The sequence below is a fragment of the Myxine glutinosa genome, chromosome 14 (genome assembly GCF_964187855.1).
Source record: "Myxine glutinosa chromosome 14, kmMyxGlut1.1, whole genome shotgun sequence".
NCBI lineage: Eukaryota > Metazoa > Chordata > Myxini > Myxiniformes > Myxinidae > Myxine > Myxine glutinosa.
Genome location: NC_136274.1, coordinates 40776066 through 40801418, shown reverse-complemented (window position 1 = coordinate 40801418; position 25353 = coordinate 40776066). Strand labels below are relative to the sequence as shown.

Sequence of the window (25353 nt, the reverse complement as noted above, 5' to 3'; positions counted from 1 at the left end):
TTATTATGGAGGTTATGTTTTCACCCCTGTCTGTCTGTTTGTCTGTCTATGAGCAGGATATCTCAAAAAGCTGTGAATGGATTCGGCCGAAAATTAGTGGAGATGTTGGGTATGTGACAAGGACGAATTGATTAGATTTTGGTCAATATCTGGATCCAGATACTGGACTTTTAAAAGTTATTCTTCACCATTGAGAGACAGGGCCAAAACAATATATATCACAATATCTCAAAAGGTTATGGACAGATTAGGACAAAGCTTGGTCGACAGCTTGAGTGTGTGACAAGGACAAATACATTGCATTTGGTGAAGATAAAAAGCCAGATCCGAGATTTTCTTTTTCAATTCATTAGTGATTCTTTTCATTGATTTCAATTCATTCGAATCCCGGTCGATCGCTGAATTAACGCCAGGGGGGTTGACTCAGCCTGTCATCCTTCCGAGGTCGGCTAATTGAGTACCAGTTCACTGGTAATTCCCTGTTTGTCATTAAAGGCGGCAAAAAGGGTTGGCGTCAGGAAGGGCATCCGGCCGTAAAACATTGCTTCAAAAAGGGGACCGAAAAACAACAACAACCACGGTTCCCGAAAAAGGCCAACCCCCGCTTTGCGGGGAAAAATGGCCTCTAAAGGTGGTTTTAGTGATTCTTCACCATTAAGAGATAAGGCCAACACCGATTATATACCACAATATTTCAAAAATTTGTGGACGAGTTATGACAAATCTTGGTGAATTACCTGGGTGGGTGAGAAGTTCCAATTGGTTAGGTTTTGGTGAAGATCCAGTTCCAGATACTATAATTTTCCAAGTGATTTTTCATCATTGAGCGATGGAGTCAAAAACAATATTTCACATAATATCTCGAAGTTATGGACGGATTCGGACGGATTCGGACGAAAAGTGGTGGGCAGGATGGGTGTGTGACGAGGCCAAATGTATTAGGCTTTGGTGAGGATCTAGATCTGGCGACAAGAATTTCTATGTAATTTTAAAGTGATTCTTCACAATTGGGAGATGGGGCCAAAAATGATATGTGGCATGATATCTGAAAAGGTTAGGGACTTTATTTTTTTTACGGTTTTTTTTTGACAAGGAAGAATCGATTCAATTTTGGTGAAGATCCGGATCCGGATCCAGCTGGTAGAATTTCTTAAGTGGTTCTTCACCATTTGTCCAAACATTTGTCCCAACCACTGTGCTTGCTCCTTGCCTTGCCAGATATCATCAAAAAAGCGTTCCAGCGCTCGGCCTCAGTCAGAAACATTCTGAAGCCGATTGGCGGTAAGCGCGTGGATTCACCTGAAGTTCAGAAGGTCTGCACTGTATGCGTGTTGTACCAGACGGCACTGACTACTCTCACCCAAATCTGCCTATCAATCCTCACTGGTAAGGTTGAAATGACATCATTTTTGGTGTTTTGCATTTCGAGCTCGAATGACTCACCAAGGGCAGTACTGAACAGTTTGTTAATGTTGACCTTGAAAACATGGTGAAAACTTTACCATTAAAACGGATTCTTCGCATACAGTATAGGTTGTCTCTTGCTGTGCACAAGGACTAACATATCTGGATGAACTGCTGCCCAAACTGTGGGCATTCATCTGTGAGCTGGGTCCCCATGGAGGCCTCAAGCTCTTCCTGGAGTGCTTGAACATGGAGTCGGAGGAGGCTCAGAGTCTTCTTGCCATGCTCATGTTGTTCTGTGACTGTTCCAGACATCTTATCACGTATGTCCTGAGTTTGGATCCTTTTTTGAAATTTTATTTAACATTGATTCAACGCTTTGAATCCTAGCAGCCGGTTTACCGGCAGCTTTTCATACCTCCATACACCCTGGCAGCTGGTGTACCGGCCGGCACATGCTTTATTTATTTATTTATTCCCATGTCACACATTGCATAATTACATGATTGCATTCTGTCTATACTAGGTAGAGAACTTCCGTTGTTCTATTGCAATTGTTGCTTGGAGGTACACCCATCCTTATTCGGGATGATTTAGGACCAAAGAGCTTCTGTGCCACATCTGTATGTTTATAACAAGACTCAACTGTGCAAAGTTTTTATTCTTTAGTTATATAGAAACCATGTGTGTATTATTACTCCCGCCAGGGAGTAATGCATTCGCTCGTGTCCGTCCTTGTGGGTGTGTGTGTGCATATGTGTGTTCATGTGTTTGTGAACAAGATATCTGGAAAAAAATTTTTTTTTTTTTTTTTTTTTTGTATACTGAATCGAGGCTCGTGAAAGAACTAACATTTATTTCACAAACAAATCAACCAGACAAACAAAATATACAAAAAGAGGGAGCGGAAGACAAGATGGGGAGAGAAGGGGAAGCACACAACCACAACATTTGAGAGCAGGGAGAAGTGTGGGAGGGAGAGGGCTTGGGGGCAGGAGGCGTGGGAAGGGGAGGGGGGGGGGGAGGTATAAAACACAAGGGGACCGAAATTAGCGGGGGTAGAAAAGATCAAGGTTTTGGATGGGGGAGGATAAGAGATGGTAGTGGGGCGGCTTAGCCCAAATATTCAAAAGAATTGTGCATTTTGTGATACAAGCACCAAATTTGGCACACTAGTAGACTATCATATTATGAAAAGATCTGGATATTGGGCCATCTCAGATTCAGAGATTTGATTTTTGCAAGATTTGCAGATTTTGCAAGCTGAGATTGCAACGCCAGGGACGGCCGACTCCTTCCTACGAGCTGCCCACGTCACCCGCACAAGAAGAGCTCATCAAATCACTGCAGCGGCACTGCACATCCTGCAACACCGTGCGTATGAACGCCACTGTATGACATATGCTGATGATGCAGAAGACCTGCCTGAGTTCGAAGACTGGTGTCACCAGAGAGGAGAAGACATTCCCAACTTTCAGTACTGGGCAACTGTGCTGGAACTAGAGATGTTGGTACTGGTCTACGTGCGTTCTCTGCGGCAGGCTTCATTCACGACGTACCTTGATGCCCTGACGGAACTGGTCCCATGGTTCCATGCCTTAGACCACACACACTATGCCAGGTGGGTCCCTGTTCACCTGAGGGACACGGTTGCACTCCCAATGAAGCACCCAGATGTAGCCAGAGAATTCAGGGCTGGCAACTTCACTGTACAGAAGACGAAGAAGGTGTTCTCTTCGATCCCAATCGAATCGAAATCTTGCAAAAATCAAATCTCTGAATCTGAGATGGCCCAATATCCAGATCTTTTCATAATATGATAGTCTACTAGTGTACCAAATTTGGTGCTTGTATCACAAAATGCACAACAGGTTTGCTATGCTGCTACACTATGGTGGTGAACAGCTGTTTTAAAGACCTGGAGGGTGGAGTGGGATTGAAGAGAGTGAGGGAGTTTGTTCCAGAGGCGGGAGAAAAGAGGAATGAAGGAGTGAAGGTGAGCAGATAGTCTTGATTTTGGCAGTTTAACCATAAGAGGGTTGCAGGCAGATCTTGTGCGACCTGTAGGAATATTTGGGGGACAGAGCCCAGAGAGGGCTGGGGGGGGGCAAGGCCAGAGAGGAGTCGGTAGAAGACGGAAAGACCACCAACCTGCCTGCGGTGAGTGAGTGAAAGGCCCTTGGAGTTAGCTTCATCGCGGGAGATTCCAATGATTCTGAACGCTTTGGTTACAACAGCGTGAAGACGGGCTAGGTGTGAGGCAGGAGCACCAGACCAGAGGGGAGAGCAGTATTCCATAGAGCTGCGGATGAAAGCCTTGTATGTGGTGAGGAGCTCAGGTGTGCCAAGGAAGGACTTCGCACGATGGAGGATGCCCAGTCGGTGACTGGCTTTGGAGGCCAGATTTGAAATGTGGTTTTCCCAGGAAAGATCATGGCAAATAGTGAGACCCAAAAGCTTGAGTGACAGAACTTCTTGGAGAGGATTATTCAGAAAGTGGATGGGAGGGTTTTCCAGTCGGTCTTTTCGGAGAGACATCGTAAGAGTGTGAGATTTATCAGGATTGAAAGACATGTTCCATTTGTTCGCCCAGTCTGTGATTTTGTCCAGGTCTGCAGAGAGTGAGGAGGCTGCAGACTGCCGATCTGAGGGATGAGGAATGGAGCGACAGAGAGTAGAGTCGTCAGCAAAGAGATAGAGAGGATTTTCAAGAGTCAGAGAGATCATTGATGAAGACCAGAAAAAGCACAGGGCCCAGAACACTACCTTGGGGAACTCCAGCCTGAACAGGAAGAGGAGATGAGAGAAACCCATTCAGGGCCACACGTTGACTACGACCAGAGAGGAAGTCCGCCAGCCATGCGTGGAGATTTCCATGGATACCAAAGGAGGATACCAAAGTTCTGAACGGATTTGGATGAAAGTTGGTGGGATGATTGCCGTTGGGATAAGGAAGAATTGATTAATTTTTGCTGAAGCTCAGGATATTATTCCGGATCCAGGAATTTCATTTGGGAATTTTTTGGAGAATTGTTTTTCTGTTTTCCTTTAAAAAAACATTTTCTCTGCAATAATTGGACCGATTGAGAGAAAATTTTCACCATAGGAGGGACACGGTCTGTAGAATATTTTAAAGTTAATTATGACGTCACAGGTCAGGGTTCGGGTTCGGCCGCCATATTGTTTTGAGTGAAAAACACTAAAATCCAATTCTTTCCAAAACGCCGGAACAGATCGAGGCCAAACTTTGCAGGCAAAATCGCATACCCATGGCAACCAAAAAAGTCAGCGAGCATGACGTCATGCATCACATGGTTTCAGAGTTATGACGTTTTTAAGCACAAACCTTTAAAACCTAACTCCTCCCTCATTTGTGATCCAATCGAGGGGAAACTTCACAGATCTGTTCAGCATATCGGTCTACTAAAATGTCCTTTTGGAATTTGCGATAGGTCACGTGGTTTCGCAGATATCGTTAATTGAACATAAATAATAAAAACATTTATATCTCTTGAACCACTTCATTTCTCGACGTGAAACTTCATACTGTCGTGGAAGTCATGAAGAGTAACAAGTGTGAAAAATTTGAAGATTATTGGATGTACGGTCTGGAAGCTAGAAGTTGTTATTGTGTGAAGAAGAAGTCTTTGACTGTGGACGATTAATTATATTTATCACATGTACAGACTTGCAGGCATCGTTTGACACAATCTCCCGGGTTAATTTGAACCTCAAATAAAATTATAATTCCAGATTTGTCAATGGCTGAGGTATAATAACAAACGAATGAAACAGATTTGGAAAAATTCCGACTTTAAAAAAAAAACAAAAACGCATATTCACCCAGTACAGGGTTGTGAGAGGCTGAAGAAGAAGAAACCTCGCATGGGCTTCCCAGACCAAATAAATAATTCTGGTTCTGGCTCTGCGATGTTCAGGTTTATTACTCCCGCCAGGGCATAATGCATTTGATCATGTCCGTCCGTGTGTGTGTGTGTATGTGTGTGTGTTCGTATGTTCGTGTGTTTGTGTGTTTGTGAACAAGATATCTGGAAAAGTTTTGAACGTATTTGGATGAAAGTTGGTGGGATGATTGCCCTTGGGATAAGGAAGAATTGATTAGTTTTTGGTGAAGCTCAGGATATTATTCCGGATCCAGGAATTTTTTGGGGAATTTTTTTTCTGTTATACTGCATTAAAGCTTTTATTCTTATTCTTAAATGATGTTTTTCTCCTCTAATTCCGAGATGTATCAAAATTAATTCTCTGACAGTTAAGGCCTACCTTCTTTTTCATTTATTGTTTTGGGGAGAGGGGATGTTAAACAAAACGTATTATTCCAACTGGACCCACGGCGGGAGTATGCGCTCTACTGAGTGGCGTTCTAGTTGCATATTGTGCCATACAAACACGACTAAATATTTTTCTTCTTTACTTTTCATACTTGAAAAGTTTTAACCACAACTTTCTCATATACCTGAAAATTAATATTTCGGAAAACTTTTATTCTCATTTATTCAGGTTTTACTTCATTCACTGAAATTTTTTTTTTTCTTCGATCAGGTGCTCTTGGCCAAGTGCATTTTGGACGTGTAAAAATGGTGGAATTTTCAACTCTCCCCACCTGCACCCCCTTCCTCTAATCGTGTGTCCCATATATTTTCCTGCCCTTCCTCTTCTACGCTCCCAAAATATAGGAGCTCTAGTTATGATGGCAATTGCTTCGGTGATGTGCACATCATGTTGGTGCTTTAACTTCAGTACATTATGAGAATTGGGTGGACAACATAACTTTCCAAGAATTCTCTTGGTTTGGAACTTTCATGACGTATTTAACACAGCTATCGGAAGGACCATCTCTGACCCTGAACCCTGTTGTGCGGGAATGTTTTTTTTTTTTTTCCTTCAGGATTCTTGATGATATCGAGTTGTACGAGGAACAGATATCATTTAAGCTTGAGGAGCTGGTCACCATCTCTTCTTTTCTAAACAGTTTTGTTTACAAGATGATCTGGGATGGAATTCTGGGTAAGACTGATTACTTTATCTGTACCTGCTGTTTGATTTTGTCTTTACCTTTTCCAGCGAAGGTGGATATAAGTTATGTTTTCACCCCTGTTTATTTGTCGGTCTGTCTGTTTGGCTTTGAACTGAATATCTCAAACAAAAATGTATGCACTGGTTCGAATGAAACTTGGTGGACAGGTTGGGTGTTTTTATTTTTATTTTGATGAAGATCGAAAACAGATCCAGATCCTATAATTTATTTAAGTGATTCTTCATTATTGAGAGATTAGTGCCGAAACGATGTATAGCATGATTTATGAAAAGGTTGAGGATGGGTTATGACAAAACTTGGTGGATGAGTTGTGTAGGTGATGAGAACTTTTTCGATTTTGGTGAAGATCTGAATATGGATTCGGATATGATAATTATTTAATTTCCAAGTGATTCCTCATCATTGGGAGATATCAAAACATCAGACCAAAAACGATGCATAGCAGGATATCTCAAAAAGTTATGGATGGATTTGGACGACACTTGGTGGACTGGTTGTGTTTGTGACAAAGAAGAATCTATTCAATTTTGGTGAAGATCCGGATCTGGATCCAGCTAGTAGAACTTTTAAGTGATTCTTCACCATTGAGTGATATGGCCAACCAGGTGGAGGTATGCTCTCTACTGAGTGCCGTTCTAGTTATTCTTGTGATAAACTGCACCATTATGCTCATCTATGCCTTGTGGTAGCTTAACGGTTAAAGTGGCTAGCTTAAGATCCTAGGGTCTTGAGTTCAAGCCCATGTCATGCCGTTGAATTAACACCAGGTGGATCGACTCAGCTTGTCATCCTTCTGAGGTAAGGGGGCATTAGCTGGTAAGGGGGCATTGCATCAGCGGCACAGCCACACCCCCAGAAAATGATGCAGCCAAGCAGCTCCAGGTTGCATACGAATAAATAAATTATGCTCAACTGATCCACATCAACAACAACAACAACATGCATTTTAAGGCCATTTTCCCTGCTAGAGCGGGGGTTAGCCTTGCGGTCCCCATGACAATCTTCTCCATTTTGCCCTATTTTCTGCATCTCTCCTTGTTAACCCCCTTGCCCGTATTTCTTCTTCCACCATCTTTAGCCAAGTCTTTCTCGGTCTTCCCCATCCTCTACTTCCTTCTACATTAACTTCCATCACTCTTCTCAACCAGTCACTTTCATCCTTCCTCAACTCATGACCAAACCATCTCAACCTGTTCCTCTTCACAGCATCAATCACAGGCAATATTCCCATCATCTTTCGCAATTCATCATTTGTCTTCCTCTCTCTCAACGATACTCCGCACATCCATCGAACCATTCGCATTTCCACCCTTTCCAGCCTTCGTTGCTGCTCTACGTTCATTACCCATGTCTCGCTCCCATAAATCATAACACTTCTCACACATGCAGCATACACCTTTCCCTTCAGCTTCAGCGACACTCTCCTCCTCATCAGCACGCCACTCAGTTCCCAAAACTTCTTCCATGCACAACTCACTCGAGCAACCGTTGCCGAGTCTGATCCACCTTCTCCATTCAGCATGTCTCCGAGGTAGCAAAATGTTTTCACACCTTCCAGCTTCACGCCGTCTCCAAGATCCAACTCAACATTTCCTCCATCTGCAGCTCCCTCTGTGCACACCTTACATTTGAATGTAGCTGCCACACTGGTAAATGACCCTCTCAGACCACTACATTTTTGATGAACCCACTCAGCGCACATTGTACATTGAATGGAGTTCACTCCGACACCCTTCCTGCACACAGCACACGGCCACTTCCCAGTTCTTTCCACCTCACCACATGCTTTACCACTTGACATCACCTTCGTCTTTCCGATATTCACCTTCAGACCTTTTGTCTCCATACATTCCTTCCACTTGTTCATCTTTTCCTTCAGTCCATCCATACTTTCTGCAATCAACACCAGATCATCTGCAAACAACAACTCTCACGGTAAACCCTCCTTTACATTCTGAGCCAGCACCTCCATCACAGCTACAAATAGTAGTGGACTTAGTACCAACCCCTGATGCACTCCCACCTTCACCTCAAACTCACCACTGTTCCCGTCCTTCGTCCTTACAGCTGTGCACGCTCTTTTGTACATTGCCATCACTACTCTGATCAACCATTCCTCCACTCCTAACTTCCTCAATGCCCATGTCAATACTTTGCGTGGAACCCTATCGAATGCTTTCTCCAGATCAACAAACCCAAGAAACAACTTCTTCCTCTTCTCCATGTACTTCTCCTGCAACTGCCTCACAATGAAAAGCGCATCTGTCGTTCCTCTTCCTGGCATAAATCCAAACTGCATTTGTTCGATCTTCACTTTCTTCCTTATCCTCCTCTCCAACACCCTTTCCAATACCTTCATTCCATGCTCCAATAACTTTATCGCTCGGTACGAGCCACACTCCAGAGGGTCACCTTTCCCCTTGTATAGAGGGACGAGGGTACTCAGTTCCCAAGCCACTGGAATGCGGCCTTCTTTCACCACCAGATTACAGATCTCTGTCATTCTGTTCACACCCCAACTTCCTGCTGCCTTCAACATATCTCCCACAACTCCCGTCGGCCCTCCCGCTTTTCCACTCTTCATTGCTTTTATCGCTTCCTCAACTACCTTCTCAGTTATCTTCTCTGCCAGTCCTAAAACTGGGTTACTCTCTATGTTGCCATCCCATTCATTCTCTGTATTCAACAGCATTTCCATATATCTTTTCCATCTTCCTTTAATTCCATCTGGGTCGACAACGATTTGTCCCACTTCATCCTTCAAGCAACTCACCCCCATCACATCACACCTCTCTTTCGCTATGTGCTTTGCAATCCTGAATACTGCTTTCTGACCCTCTTCCGAAACTGAACCACATCACAAGCCTAATTAGGCCGTAGTTGCTCAGCTGGAAACCCAAATCCAGGTGACCTGATTCCCTCTACTCTTTTGTCTTTCTCTTCTCTCAACTGTGGAATTTACTCTCTGGTTCATTCCAATCATGTTTTTCTCTCGACACTCCTTTAAAATGTTGAATCATCACATCTCATGTTATCCCCTATTCCTACTCCGGATGTTTTTTTTTATATATATCCGCTCTGGCTCTACTCTGCTGTCCACCTACACTTTTCCTCATTTACCGTTTGAAAACTTTTCCTGTCTCCCTCAATAGATGTTCCCTGTTTACTCAGCCTGCTCGGTTTCCTTTTCCTCTACGTATGTCTCCATTTATGCTGCCAGTGTGTTCGTTCCTTCTCCTTTTCTTTATCCTTCCTTGTATGCCAACTGCTCCCATTGCTGTGTCAACTCACCCAATTATCATTCAGTTTTCATGTGCCTGGATCTCCAATCTAACAAAAAATATATGACATTCTTTGAAAAGTAGGTTTCATTAAAACTGCTTATTTCAATCAAGTCTTAAAGTAGTTTGGAATCTTTCTTCACGTTAAATCAGACGAATATGGAATCTAATCCAAGAGAATGTAAAACAGATGAGATTGCAGGGAAATTATTACACGCATGGAAATCTTCCCATTGGGAATCTTCATGTTGTTTGCTTATTGCTAAACATGGAAGAATGTCTTCCCTGTAACGGGAGGTCTAACATGTAGCTGTTGTGGCTTGTGCGTGCAGAGGGAATGAAAGGAGAGAGGAAGGACCTATTTGTGTCTGTGCACGGCTGGCTTATGTCACTCTACGAGAGAGATTGCAGACAGCGGTTTGCTCCTGACGACCATTGGCTCAAGAGGTCTGGGCTTATTGCTTTTGAAAAGGCCATTGGATGCTTGGGGATCTCAGGAAATTGTTAGGATATTCTGAAAATTTTGTGGTTTTATGTCAGATGATTTGTAATTCTTTGATTTTTTTTTTGTTTCTTTAAACAAATGTTGAGGATCTCGGAAAAGCTGAACAAAAAAGGTCCATGCACAATAGTGCGTAACTGCCAGACAATCCACCCAGACAAACAGACAAGGGATAGACCAAGCGACAGGCATAAAGGGCTATAAATATAAAAGGCATACAGTCACGTGAAAAAGTAAGTACACCCCATGTAAAGTTTTTACTTTTTCAACATATTTCAACATACAGATATTTGATCTGCATTTCAACAATATTGAAAGATAAAGGTGATATAATACAACAAATATCATGAAACATTTACATTTTCTAGTCCATTGTATAATTTCAAATAAACATAAATGCAAATTTTGCATGTGGAAAAAGTAAGTACACCCTTGGCTCCAATAGGTGGTATTGCCCCCTTTGGCAGAAACAACCTCAAGTAGGCATTTCTTATAACTGTCTACCAGTCTCTGACATCGACTGGGAGAAATGTTTGCCCACTCCTCCATGCAGAATTCTTTCAGCTGTGCGATGTTTGAGGGGTTTCATGCATGCACAGCTCGTTTCAAATCCTCCCACAACATCTCGATGGGATTTAGATCCGGGCCTTGACTTGGCCATTCCAGAACCCTCCATTTCTTTCTTTTCAGCCATTCCTTGGTGGATTTACTGGTATGTTTAGGGTCATTGTCATGTTGCAAGGTCCATGTTCGGTTGAGCTTCAACTTTCCGACAGATGGCCTCACATTATCCTAAAGCACCCTCTGGTACAATGAAGAATTCATAGTGGATTCTATGATGGTGAGCTGCCCAGGCCCTGATACAGCAAAGCTGCCCCAAACCATAATATTTCCACCACCATGCTTTACAGTTGGTATCAGGTTCTTGTGGTCAAATGCTGTCTTTGGTTTTCGCCAAACATGTCTTCTGGTATTGTGGCCAAATAGCTCTACCTTTGACTCATCTGTCCAGAGCACATTGTTCCAGAAGTGCTGGTCTTTGCCTAGGTGTTCATTGGCAAACTTTAGTCTTGCCCTGATGTTCTTTCTGGACAGCAAAGGTTTCCTCCTGGCACACCTCCCATGTAGACCAAATTTGTGCAGCCTCTTTCTAATGGTAGACTCATGCACTTTGACATCAACAGTGGCAAGAGCTACCTGTAGGTCCCGTGATGACATTATGGGGTTCTTAGAGACTTCTTTCAGCATCTTGCGGTCTGCTCTCAGGCTGAACTTGCTGGGGCGGCCTGGCCTGAATAAGTTGGCAGTTGTTTGGAATCTTCTCCACTTGTAGATGATCTTCCGGACAGTCGAATGATTGATTTCAAATTGTTTGGAGATCTTTTAAAATCCCTTCCCAGACTCGTAGGCATCTATAACCTTCTTTCTGAAGGCCTCAGAGAGCTCTTTTGATCTAGGCATGGTGACGCCACACACTTCAACAACAAAGATCAAACCAAACTAAATGTCTGAGGTTTAAATAAGACAGGTTCCTCCTAGATCCTCTCTAACGATGTTCTGATCATTTGCACCTGAGCTGGTGCACCTGATTGTAATTTTAGGTATTTGAAGTAGTGATAAATGTAGGGGTGTACTTACTTTTTCCACATGCAAAATTTGCATTTATGTTTATTTAAATTATACAATGGACTACAAAATGTAAATGTTTCATGATATTTGTTATATTATATCACCTTTATCTATCAATATTGTTGAAATGAAGATCAAATAGCTGTATGTTGAAATATGTTGAAAAAGTCAAAACTTTACAGGGGGTGTACTTACTTTTTCACGAGACTGTAAGCGACAAACCAGCCTCCGTGGCTTAATGATTCGAGTGTCCAATCTGAGTTTGAGGTCGGCGGTTCGAATCCCGGCTGAGTCGTACCAAAGACTTTAAAAATGGTACGTGCTGCTTTCTTGCTCGACTCGCAGCAGTTAAAAAGGATAGAGCATGCACAAACAACCTGAGTTTGCAATCATAGCTCAGGCTTTGATGGGCTTAATGGCCTCCTCCCATGTTGAAGCTCTTTGTAAGTGCTTATTATTAATATGAGCACTCATAGAAAACATAGAACTCAGGGCAAATAACAATGGGACAACGGCAGAGAGCTGTTGGTGGACGAGGGAAAGGGGCAGCAAGAATTTTAAAAATATGGATTAAGAATGGTTATCTAACAGGATGGGGGTGGGTAATCATCCTTTAAGACTGGAGGGAGTAACTTTAATTGACAGATTCGGGGAGGGGATTGTAAAAGGTCGTAAGAGTGCAGGAGAATAGTAATCATTTGATTTAATAAAGGTGACATTGTCTGAGCTGCTGGATTAGCCTGTGCAACCTGAAGATGCTTCAGAGAGATGAAGGACTGGAATGACTTTGGGAGTTTTGAAGTTAAAACCAGATGTGAGCGAGGAGGCAGAATACCTCTCGGCCCCTAACCTATCAGTGTTGACAAAGGAGCATGTGCCGAAGTAGTTCTTGACAAGAATTGACAAGAGCAGATAGTGGACATAAAATGGAAGTACCAATATAAGGGCATTGGGCCACCACGTGCGACCAGTACAGGCCTGTATGCGCTGTGGTATAGTGTCCACCAGTGTCTGAAATTCTGCAGGAGGGATGCGGCACCATTCTTCCACGAGAAAGTCAATCAACTCAACTCACACCTGTTTGATGGAGGGGGAAAACGTTCTCTCGGGCATCATTCCAGAATATCCCATAAATGCTTGATTGAGTTCAGATCTGGTGACGGAGAAGGCCATGGATAAACATCAGTGCCATGTAATGCTCATCAAACCATTGGGCGACCACACATGCTCTGTGGTTGGGGTATTGAGGGGGTCTCCTCTTGCAGACATGATAGCCATAATTATCGGCAACCAGGCCTGTACAGAATTTTTATACGTAACCCTAAGCATGCTGGGATGTCATTTGCTTAATTAAGATATTCATTGGCCACACCTGTGTGGAAGTCATTGCTTGGTGTCCCTCATTTACCCAGGTCTTTTCCATTTTTTTGTACACCTTTTGTACACTTAAGTGACAGTACTGGAGATTAATGAGCAAAGACAGGTCCAACAGTAGGTAGTGGATGTCTTATCTAATTTTTATTTAAAGTGTACAATTGCAAAGTTGAAGATGATCCCACACTACTTTAATTTGTCGTTTCACATGGTGACCGTTTTTGCTTCAGGCAGGAAGGGCGTGGGTAGAAAACAAGCTGGGGGCAGCTCACAACTGTTGTAAATGTACCACGTGTTGTGAAAAAGTCATAAAAGCTAATAGACTCCAAACACGACTACTTTTTATGACGAAGTTGGCAGTTATACTGCCGACGTGCTTGTGGAAAGAAACCGAAACAGAAAATGAGCAGAGAACTGATTCATTTCAATAAGGCATATATATATTTATATGACGAGTCTTTTAAGGCCATGGAGAAAGTCAAGCATGTGTGTGCATGTGCATGCACACGTCATGGTCGTCGCTGGTGTGATGTTTATTTGCCGTGCGGTTACATTTCCAGAGATCTACGAATAAGTACGCTCTTCGGTGACATTGAGAGAGGCAAGACAAGGGTGAAACATTTGTTGCAGTACATTCCACATGTGGTTCCACACAAAGAGGTCTGTTTCGAGTGAGGCCAGCTTGCACTGTCAGTGCTATTTTGCAGCTATTGTATCACTTCCATTGCGCTGCTGTAATACGAATCTCTCCCACTGTGATCTCCGTAGAGAATTGTTCTTTTTCGGGTGATGGTGGCCAAGGAGAAGGAGAACATGGGTATGGCGGACAATGAAAATCCTCTGGCCATGTTTATGGAGTCCAACCATTCCATGGTCGTCACGCACATTACTGTGCGGCGTTCACGCATGCTTGAGGTTGGGTCAAAAGACAATTGTGTTGTCGTTACTTTAATGTCACGGGAAAAATGAACAATTCTTAGGTTCTTTCATAATCCTTTAAAGTGGTCTGGGAAAATCAAGTTAATGGTTATGCTTTGTTTGTTTTCATATCAACTTCCAGTGCTTTTGTTTCTTTTTATGGAGAACCTGAATGTTTCAGAGGGGACTGAAAGTTCCCAACAATCCCTAGACTTAATACAGCTAAGTTAAAGGCCGGCCATTGTGGCTCTCTTAAATCGCTAGACTTCCACTTGAGGATGTACAATTATAATGTGAGAACATCTATAAAGTATGTACAATAAGAATGTGAGTACGTCTATAAAGTATGTACAATAAGAATATGAGTACGTCTGTAAAGTATTTACCATTACAATGTGAGAACGTCTATAAAGTATGTACAATTTGAATGTGAGAACGGCTTTAAAGTAGTATGTACAATTAAAATGTGAGTACATCTATAAAGTATATACAATTAGAATGTGAGTACAACTATAAAGTATGTACAACTAGAATGTGAGAACGTCTATAAAGTATGCACAATAAGAATGTGAGTACAACTATAAAGTATGTACAATTAGAATGCGAGTACATCTATAAAGTATATACAATTATAGTGTGAGTACATCTATAAAGTATATACAATTAGAATGTGTGTACGTCTATAAAGTATGTACAATTAGAATGTGAGTACGTCTATAAAGTATATACAATTATAATGTGAGTACATCTACAAAGTATTGTTCTGAATTTTGGGGTAGGAGAATATCTAGATTTAGGTAGATCTGCATAGGTAGGTGTCCAGCAGTCGTGATAGGGAACCTCACCTGTAATTTCTGTGTTTAGCCCAGTTTGTCAGATCAAGTGTGTACCTACGATCATACAAGGGTGATCGTGTGATAAATAGTTCTAAGGACCAAGATAATTCCCCTGTGTGTCAGACCTGGTGATCATACCTGTGTCCCTTATGGCAACACACTCTTGGAGACATTAGATAGGCCCATTAGTGCACCACATTAATTAAATCCCCCCCTTACAATGACTGACCATAAGAACTGACTGGAAAGACAAGCAGGCAGCGGCTGCGCAGTGGTACACAATGGCAACACATATCGAGCTCAGGCAGGCTGAGAGCCACGCCCAGAGGGGCTTTTGATTGGTCCAGGGGAGGGGCGAGCAACAAACACCACACCGATTGGCAGAGTAGGGGAGGACGTGCGATTGGTCAGGGGAAGGGCAGAAAGCTCCCGTGTGATTGGGGGTGAGAAAGGTGAAGGAACGACACACTGATTGGCCACCAGTCGCTGAGACCATGGCCAATCAGTGCGGAAGGCACGAACGAACGACCAACAAGCTATGCACAGGTTGGAGGGCAAGCGCCGGTGATGAAAAAGGGCGCGAAAGGCGACAAGTAAGCAACACACTGGTTGTAGGGGAAGCGAGCTGACGTCAGGGACCGCCAGTAAAACCTCTCCCTGGCCGGCATTTTAGCTCTTCCCTTGCCTTCTCGTTCCTGGATTCTTCCTGCCCGGACCTCCCTTCTGCCCATGATGTTAGTCTCCGTTTGGACCTCTTCCTTTACGATCCGAATTTGCCTGCTGGACAAAAGACGGTGGAGCGACGATCGTGCGAGCAGGGCCTGCCGGGCGGCGTGCGCTGATCAGCGGAGCGCAAACAAAGCGGACTGAGGCCTCCTTCCCGCCTAGCACGGAGCCGCGTCCGGACGCGAGTTGGAGCCTGGACGACAGCAGACAGATAAGATGCACCACGTTCCACAACACGACGAGACATTTATTTTATTCATTCTCTCCCATTGTTTCGTATCTGAAGTCTGTGCGGGCACGTCCCAACTTAGGTTTTAGTTCTTCCGTCACATTTCCTTGTTCTCGGTTCCGTTCAATAAATCATTTCTTTTTCTACATTGAATTCGGGTTTTCGTTCGCTTGATTTCATTTCGGTTCGGTACCAACCGAGAATGAAGGTGTGGAGGTTGAAAGAGGTGACAGTAAGGGAGGCATTAAAAGAGAGGCTGAGTAGGGTAGAGGATGATGTGGTTGAGCTTGAAAGTGGTTGGATGTCAATGAAAGCTAGTCTGTTGGGAGCCGTTGGTGAGGTATGTGGATGGACAAAAGGACCACCGAGGCACTCGGAAACATGGTGGTGGGATGTTGAGGTTGGAAAGAGGATTGACGAGAAGAGGAAGAAGTTCAAAGAGTGGCAGAAGGCGAAGGGTACGGGAGCAGAAACAGCAGAGCATGAAAGTTATAAGGCAGCCAGGAAGGCTGCAAAGAAAGAGGTAGCAAAGGCACAGGAGGCATGTAGGAAAATGTTCGGAGAACGCTTGGATTCGGAAGAGGGTCAGAAAGCAGTATTCAGGATTGCAAAGCAGATAGCGAAAGAGAGGTTTGATGTGATGGGGGTGAGTTGCTTGAAGGATGAAGTGGGACAAATCGTTGTCGACCCAGATGGAATTAAAGGAAGATGGAAAAGATATATGGAAATGCTGTTGAATACAGAGAATGAATGGGATGGCAACATAGAGAGTAACCCAGTTTTAGGACCGGCAGAGAAGATAACTGAGAAGGAAGTTGAGGAAGCGATAAAAGCAATGAAGAGTGGAAAAGCGGGAGGGCCGACGGGAGTTGTGGGAGATATGTTGAAGGCAGCAGGAAGTTTGGGTGTGAAGAGAATGACAGAGATCTGTAATTTGGTGGTGAAAGAAGGCCGCATTCCAGTGGATTGGGAACTGAGTACCCTCGTCCCTCTATACAAGGGGAAAGGTGACCCTCTGGAGTGTTGCTCGTACCGAGCGATAAAGTTATTGGAGCATGGAATGAAGGTATTGGAAAGGGTGTTGGAGAGGAGGATAAGGAAGAAAGTGAAGATCGACGAAATGCAGTTTGGATTTATGCCAGGAAGAGGAACGACAGATGCGCTTTTCATTGTGAGGCAGTTGCAGGAGAAGTACATGGATAAGAGGAAGAAGTTGTTTTTTGGGTTTGTTGATCTGGAGAAAGCATTCGATAGGGTTCCACGCAAAGTATTGACATGGGCATTGAGGAAGTTAGGAGTGGAGGAATGGTTGATCAGAGTAGTGATGGCAATGTACAAAAGAGCATGCACAGCTGTAAGGACGAAGGACGGGAACAGTGGTGAGTTTGAGGTGAAGGTGGGAGTGCATCAGGGGTCGGTACTAAGTCCACTACTATTTGTAGCTGTGATGGAGGTGCTGGCTCAGACCGTAAAGGAGGGTTTACCGTGGGAGTTGTTGTATGCAGATGATCTGGTGTTGATTGCGGAAAGTATGGATGGACTGAAGGAAAAGATGAACAAGTGGAAGGAATGTATGGAGACAAAAGGTCTGAAGGTGAATATCGGAAAGACAAAGGTGATGGCACGTGGTAAAGCATGTGGTGAGGTGGAAAGAACTGGGAAGTGGCCCTGTGCTGTGTGTAGGAAGGGTGTCGGAGTGAACTCCATTCAGTGTACAATGTGCGCTGAGTGGGTTCATAAAAAATGTAGTGGTCTGAGAGGGTCATTAACCAGTGTGGCAGCTACATTCAAATGTAAGGTGTGCACAGAGGGAGCTGCAGATGGAGGAAATGTTGAGTTGGATCTTGGAGACGGCGTGAAGCTGGAAGGTGTGAAAACATTTTGCTACCTCGGAGACATGCTGAATGGAGAAGGTGGATCAGACTCGGCAACGGTTGCTCGAGTGAGATGTGCATGGAAGAAGTTTCGGGAACTGAGTGGCGTGCTGATGAGGAGGAGAGTGTCGCTGAAGCTGAAGGGAAAGGTGTATGCTGCATGTGTGAGAAGTGTTATGATTTATGGGAGCGAGACATGGGTAATGAACGTAGAGCAGCAACGAAGGCTGGAAAGGGTGGAAATGCGAATGGTTCGATGGATGTGCGGAGTATCGTTGAGAGAGAGGAAGACAAATGATGAATTGCGAAAGATGATGGGAATATTGCCTGTGATTGATGCTGTGAAGAGGAACAGGTTGAGATGGTTTGGTCATGTATTGAGGAAGGATGAAAGTGACTGGTTGAGAAGAGTGATGGAAGTTAATGTAGAAGGAAGTAGAGGACGGGGAAGACCGAGAAAGACTTGGCTAAAGATGGTGGAAGAAGAAATGCGGGCAAGGGGGTTAACAAGGAGAGATGCAGAAAATAGGGCAAAATGGAGAAGATTGTCATGGGGACCGCAAGGCTAACCCCCGCTCTAGCAGGGAACATGGCCTTAAAATGCATGTTGTTGTGTGTGTGTTGTGTTCGCTTGATTTCATTTCCTGCAGGTTCGAGGGCTGCCGTCGGAAAAGTGAGGTAAGGTACTTCAGCATCCCCCTTACCATCCCCCTACCATCCCCTCACCATCCTCCTCACCCTCCTCCCTCCCCGTGTGTATGAACTCTGCCATATTTGAACTGAACGCCTTCGGAGTTAATGCTTGCTTGGTTGATCTGCTTCCTTGGTCGGTTTTTAAATCGCGAGGAGCACGACAGTTTGTACAATTATTATAATGTGAGCACATCTATAAAGTATATACAATTAGAATGTGAGTCCGTCTATAAAGTATTGTTACAGACACGGTTGTGGATGTTGGTTTACCGAGCGGTTTGGTATGACCGCGTCTGCACAGTTTACCCGATTATACTCGAACGTTGGCCGAGTCGCACTACGCTAAATCAATTGAGGAAAGGACACAACGGCTGGGTTAAAATGACACGACACCAGGGGTACAGTTCTCAAGACCTCCGGAGGAGGTTATAATATTTCGGAACGTTAGATTACAAGGACGAGAGAGACAGCATAGGAAGGTAGGCACTTAAATACGGTCTTATAGTAACCCCGACAGACGACAGATAAACGGGACAAGACTGACTCACACGGGATTGATGGCAAGGAAGGGCAGGTAGTCGAGGCTCAAGGTGCACCTTGGCTCAGGGGCAGAATCGACCCGGTCCGGTCCAGAGATGCGGGAGGTCTCTCAGCGCTCGGAGGTGGCGACTGGTTCTCTTCACTTCAAGCTCGGGGCGCCTCTCTCGTCACGTCCGGTAAGTCGCGGCGTATATCCGGCGGGGAGTGACACGCCCTCGGCTCGTTAGCTCCGCCCCAGATGGAATCGGCCCGTTGCTTCTTATTGGGTGCGGGGGGTTACCGGGCTCCGCCCTTGACGAGGGGCCGACAGTCAGCCCCTTCGTGGTAACCCCGTCGGCGCACATGGGCAATGGCGGCTAACCGAGCCGGAGTGAGGACGCACACTCCCCGCGCGCTGTTGTTGTTGTAGTTGTTGTTGTTGTTGTTGTTGTTTCATGGGGAAGATGGGAGGAGGTATGGGGAGGTCCTAAACTCACTACTGGTGCCATACAATCACATTCTGGTGCAACGAAGAGTCAGAATTAATGGAAACGAGTCCTTAACTGACATAGACTAAGAATAACTAGCAAGAGGTCCTATAGTTGTCTACGTGAGATGCGGTGAACCTGGGCACGACATTTAATGGGGGAAAAAGGGGAAGGTCGGTTCTACAGAGTGTTGTTTACAGACAATGGGACTAGGGAATGGGGGATTGGGGATAGTTGGGGAGTATTGGGGAAATAGGGGAATATTTACAAGCGGATATGGAGGCCAAATCCCATATCCGCAACATTGCACCCTTCTCTACCCTCGGGGCGTCCCGACCCGATAAATTTTTACCTATTTTAGTGTGGCACTCAGATGTAGTTCCCTCTACTATTAACTCTACCCTGAGTGCGACAGTTTTACAGATATTCACAATTGAGTAAATATGTCCCCCTGCGACGTTGCACCCTTCTCCTCACAGAAACACACCCACAGGATAACCGAATCGCGGAAAGAATTCGCAAACTAAACATACAGCCGGTAGGGAGCATTATTTACAAGACTACGCTGATATTTACACTACGATCCAGGACCTGTTTTTGGAGGAACACATGCAGATGTTATGCATAGAGAGAGCACGCATGCCAGCATCGATACACCAACCCACGAGTGCTCTGTGGCCTTACGGCCTTTAATAATGTGCAGAGCACCCCTTCCAAGCACCAAACGCACCACCCCATACATACAGTCAGCACCATCCGGTGCACCAATAAAGTGTTCAATAATCATGGTGTGGTGTCGCAGCCGGCCGATGTTCTGCCGCTGGTCTTGCCTTCCTGTGGTGCACTTGGCCTTCTTGCTTCTTTCAAAAATAAAGAAAGGCGCCAACCGCGTCCATTTCCTATTTGTGGCCATCAGGGGGCCAACTATTAGTGGTTCACCTGTATGGCATAGGTGCCACGTTGACCCATACGTCCATCAACGGGTGGTGCTTGCCCGCAAAAGACTGCGGTCCATGGTGGGCGGCCACAAAAATTGCGGTCCATATGGTGTATCGATCCCGGCAGCAAGCAGCGAAAGTGCAGGCCCACAACTGCGGAGCCAGCACCTCTCTCTCCTCTCTCTCTGCCCCAAAGCCAGATCCTCGGAGGTGGGAGACAAAAGAAGAAGACAAGTGAGTAAGGTGGTAAGGGCGCAAAAGTGCACGCAATGTAAGGTAATGCACACTGGGGGCACATGGGAACCAGGTGAGACAGGTACGTTCCTACCGTACGCCCCCCCCCCCCCCCACCAGGTAACCTACATGGCCCCTCCCTTACCCCTTACTGTATCCACAAAACACAACACTACCCATAAACATCTATTTTACAAATCAACAAACGTCCCTACTGTCTTCCCCGTTCCTCCCATAAACCAAATTCGTCTTCTCTCCCTCCTAACCAATCAAATTTGCCATTTTCAACTCTCATCAAAATTTGCCATCTCCAACTGAACATCAAAATTTGCCATTACCAATTCATCATCAGTCCCTCCTAAGGAGGGAGAGATGGAATCACCCCAATGTCTCATCCACGTCGTGATGCGTCTCACCAATCCACACAGCAATTCTCACTTCCTGCAACAAAACAAAGAAAACACAGGTGTGGAGTCATCATCATCACCTCAGGTAAGTGGCTGCGTATGGTGCGACAGGTTCATCAATCCTAACTATTTCCTAAATGACTTTAACAACTTTACATTACCCGGGGTCTTTCTCCTGCCAAACCATTGGCCCTCTTACACTATGGGTTCTAAAAACCAATTCCCATTGACCAAACTGTGGTGCTTTTCAATTTGGGGTCTCACTCCCCTGATTCATCTCCCGGTGCCCTCGCACAATTTCTGGGCTGTGGCGTGTACCTCTCCCAGCGGGTCTACCCACCTGCACACCTCCACCACTGCAGTTGCCTCCGAGCTTACCTGCTCCTTACCCTAACCTAACTACCTGGGGAAGGCCCTCTGGCGCTCTCCCCACTCGGTGCCCTCTCTGGCACTGGGCTACCCGGGTCCGTCCTCCGGATCCTCGGGCCCCATCCACAACTCTACCTGCTCCCAGAGCCCACCTGCGGCCTCACCTGGCCGACATCCTCACAGTGGTGGAGTGCCCAACCAACTACACACACTAACAGGCTACACGCCCAGCCATTTCCACAACACTAATGCACCCATCCACAATACCATTCTGCAACCGCACCACAAATGCCAATATCCAACCACAATTTACCTATACCCTCTACCTAACACTTACACTACCCGCCCCGGGTACTCGTGAAAGGGGTCCACTCTTCCCCCATCCACACCTTCGCACCATGCACACCACTCCGTACCACTTACTCCAACTCTCTCCACACCACCTTTACTTGCACACCTGTGCTCTCACACCTGGTGCCACCTGCACCCTTCTCTCCCCAAGCGCATTCGCGCTGATCCACACACTCACTACTCATCCATTGCTCCACACACCTGTCCAGTTGCACACCTGTGCAATTCTCACACACACGGCATCATCTCAGCTAACTACTCCCTTCTGAAACTTGCGCTTCCCAGTCGTCCCTTTAAACTATTGCGCTCCCTCATCATTATCATCCATACTAATCTACCTGCGTCCCCACTACAGGTATCAGTCACTAACTAAACTTAACGTCACCTAATGTCATCTTCGCTAGATCCCTATCAATATCCTAACCCACCCGGGCTAGTTTTCACTGCCATACACCCCATAAACTATAGCTCCTTTGCCCCCTCATGGGAAGGGTGGCAGGGATGCCACCCTTACCCACTGGGCCCATCGCTCACTACCAATTTTGCACATCAAATTTCAACAAATTAAAAATTTGCCAATCACTACCCATCATCTGCCAATCATTACTGCCAATCCTTTGCCAATCATCAAATTTTGTTTTTCTCTAATTTTGGGTCCAAAACACTATCCTCATCACCCGTCTACTCACTAATGCCTCTCGGTGCGCCAATTCCTGTCCAAAGCCCGGCTTCGTAAAGCCAAGCCATGAATGCGGGTTGTTTGGTGCCAGCGGCTGGATACGTCCCGCATTCGGTGCAGGGAAGGAGGTTTACCCGGGCCGAGATCCCACGCACCTTCTCGGCACGGAGCCATCCCATGGCTCGATCTCGACCTGCCGGAATGCCTCAACAAAAAGTGGTCGCCATGACGACCCTTCCTATCCAGCCGCCCGCTCCGCCTAGTGGAGCACGGACGCGGCCGTTCAAAGCGAGGCCCAGCACGCACCGAGGGCCCGCTTCGGCTAAAAGTCGACCTATCCTCTAACCTGGTTACCGTCGATGCTTCACCTGGATTCTTACACGCATACGCTACCCCTTTCGTGCTCATACATCCAGCCGTCTCCATGCTCCTCGTACCTTTCCTTACACACCCAGGTACTCTCATTCCACTCACAGCCTTGGTCACACACCTGACCACCGAACACTTTGGCACACATTCGTTGGTCGCACACCTCACCAACACACCTCTTCGCGCCCCCTCCTCTGTCACCTCCTCTGTGACAATCACAGGTGTGCTCTCATTCGCACACCCAACCACGTGCCTCACTACCAATTCCAGCGTGCATTCCCACTCACGCTCTACCATTCCAGGTGTGCTTCCTTTCTCACCTGTCACAACCAACTCACGCTCCGTGTCACTCTTACTACTCTCACCTCCACTCTTGACAGCGCACTCACCCTTACTCTCGACAGCGCACTCTTTCCCCATGCACCTGTCCGTCACACACCTTTCTCGCGCACACTCTTGCGCACACTCTCCCGTCACACCCTCTGTAACACTCACCACAGGCGTGCATTCTTCCTTACCTTTGACAGCGCACTCTTTCCCCATGCACCTGTCCGTCACACACCTTTCTCGCGCACACTCTTGCGCACACTCTCCCGTCACACCCTCTGTAACACTTACCACACCGCGCTTCCATGTGCTCCCTCGCACACGCGCTACGACCGACTCACTCTCGCCAGCACCCTCACTCCTTGGCACACACTTTTTCCTCACACACCCCAGAGTCGGACTTTCTCGCACACCTCCTTTTTCGCACACCAGACCTGTCGCACACTTCACCAACGGCCTCTCACGAACACCCGGGTCCATCTCGACCCCCAAGCTTCTTAAATCCCCTGGCGCATCATACGCACGACCATATTGGTCACCACTTACACCGGGTCCTCTTCCTCTTCGCTTCTCCTCCATCACCTGCGAATCCCTCATCCGGTTAATGAGCACATCATCACGATCCAAACACAGACTTTGGACCAATTCTTTTATCTCCTCTTTTATCTCTTTCTTATCCTCTCTCCGTCGCTTCTTAATTTCGCTCACCCCTTCTTCCACTTCTTCTAATTTCTGCTTCACCTCTTTTATTCCCCGGTACGTCTCCTCAAGCTCGTCCTCCAAGGCTACCTTGACCGTTTCCATGTGCGTCCTCACCTGCCGGTCCTTCGTCTCCATTACCTCTGTCACCTCGTCCAACCTCGTTGTCAGTCCCTCACGTACCATCTGACATTCCCTCTTCGTCGCTATCAAGTCATTTTTTATGTCGTTTTGTGTCGCTTTTAACCCTCCTAATACCGCAGTGTTCCTTTGAACCTGCTCCGTTAGTCCTTTTTGTCCCTCCGTCAGCTGTTCCACCTCCTGCGTCAGGTCCTCTATGCCCCCTTGCAATTTTACGGTCCCCTTTCTCACCTCCTTCTCCATGCGCTCCTTACAGTGCCTCACCTCCTCGCGCACTCCTCCGACCTCCTCACTCACACCTCTTCTGATCTCCTCTCCCATCACTTGCATCTCCTGCCCAGATGCCACCCTCATCTGCTCCATTTCCTCCCTGTGAGCATCCAGTTTGGCTTCTACCCCCATTCTGACTCCCTCTATCTGCTGCCCCATTTGGTTAACTTCCCTTTCCGCTTGGTCCCTCATGTCCCTCAATTTGCCTTCCATCCTGTTTTCTAACCCCTCTAACCCATTTTTCACTCCCTCTATCTGATTCTCCTGGGCAGCCATTCTATTTTCTACCCCCATTAACCCATTTTTCACCTCTTTTATCCCGTTGTCTAACCCCTCAAATTTGTCGTCTAACTTCCCAAATTTCTTATCTAATCCCTTAAAATTATTGTCTAACCCCTCACCGGTACCCCTCGCTTCGTCCCTCATTACCCCCATTTGGTTTCCCATTACCCCCATTTGGCCCTCTAATCGCTCACTATCAGCCCTCATTTCGTCCCTCATTACCCCCATACTGTTTTTCAAACCTCCAATTTGGTCTCCCATTTGTTCCATAAAGGCCCTCATTTGCAGGAGGAAAAGGTTCGAATCCACCGGTGGCGCTACCACGGTCGCGGGCGTGGGCGCCGTGGCCATGTGCGAGGCGCCATTTCGCGCGCCCGCCACCTCGTGCGTGACGACGCTATTTTGCGAATCTGCTACCCTCACTGCTTCGCTCCCCTCTTGTCCCTCATTTTGGTCCTGGATCGACCCTGCCTCACTCCCTACTACCAGAACCCAGCCGTCTTGGTCTGCCATAGCGCGACTTTCAAAATTCGGGTTTTTATTTTCGTAAAACAAAATCAAATTTCGCTGTTATAATTTCGAGCGCGTGAAACGCGCTCCGGATCGAATCCCACTTCCCGACACCAAATTGTTACCCTAATGGTACAATTGGTGTTCCAAAATTTGGGCCTAACTGAATTTAGTCCCAGGTCCGAATCCAACTCCTCGACACCAAATGTTACAGACGCGGTTGTGGATGTTGGTTTACCGAGCGG

General features: G+C 46.0%; 1 protein-coding gene across 1 annotated transcript in view; it reads left to right on the top strand.

The window, feature by feature from the left end:
* UBE3B (ubiquitin protein ligase E3B) overlaps positions 1-25353 on the top strand; it is a 95997-nt gene that overhangs the window by 32336 nt on the left and 38308 nt on the right. Inside the window, exons 13-18 of the mRNA XM_078767888.1 lie at positions 1219-1386; positions 1556-1727; positions 6314-6432; positions 10077-10191; positions 13810-13909; positions 14018-14164. Coding sequence (XP_078624014.1) covers positions 1219-1386; positions 1556-1727; positions 6314-6432; positions 10077-10191; positions 13810-13909; positions 14018-14164 — 821 coding nt within the window. The remainder of the gene's footprint in view (positions 1-1218; positions 1387-1555; positions 1728-6313; positions 6433-10076; positions 10192-13809; positions 13910-14017; positions 14165-25353) is intronic.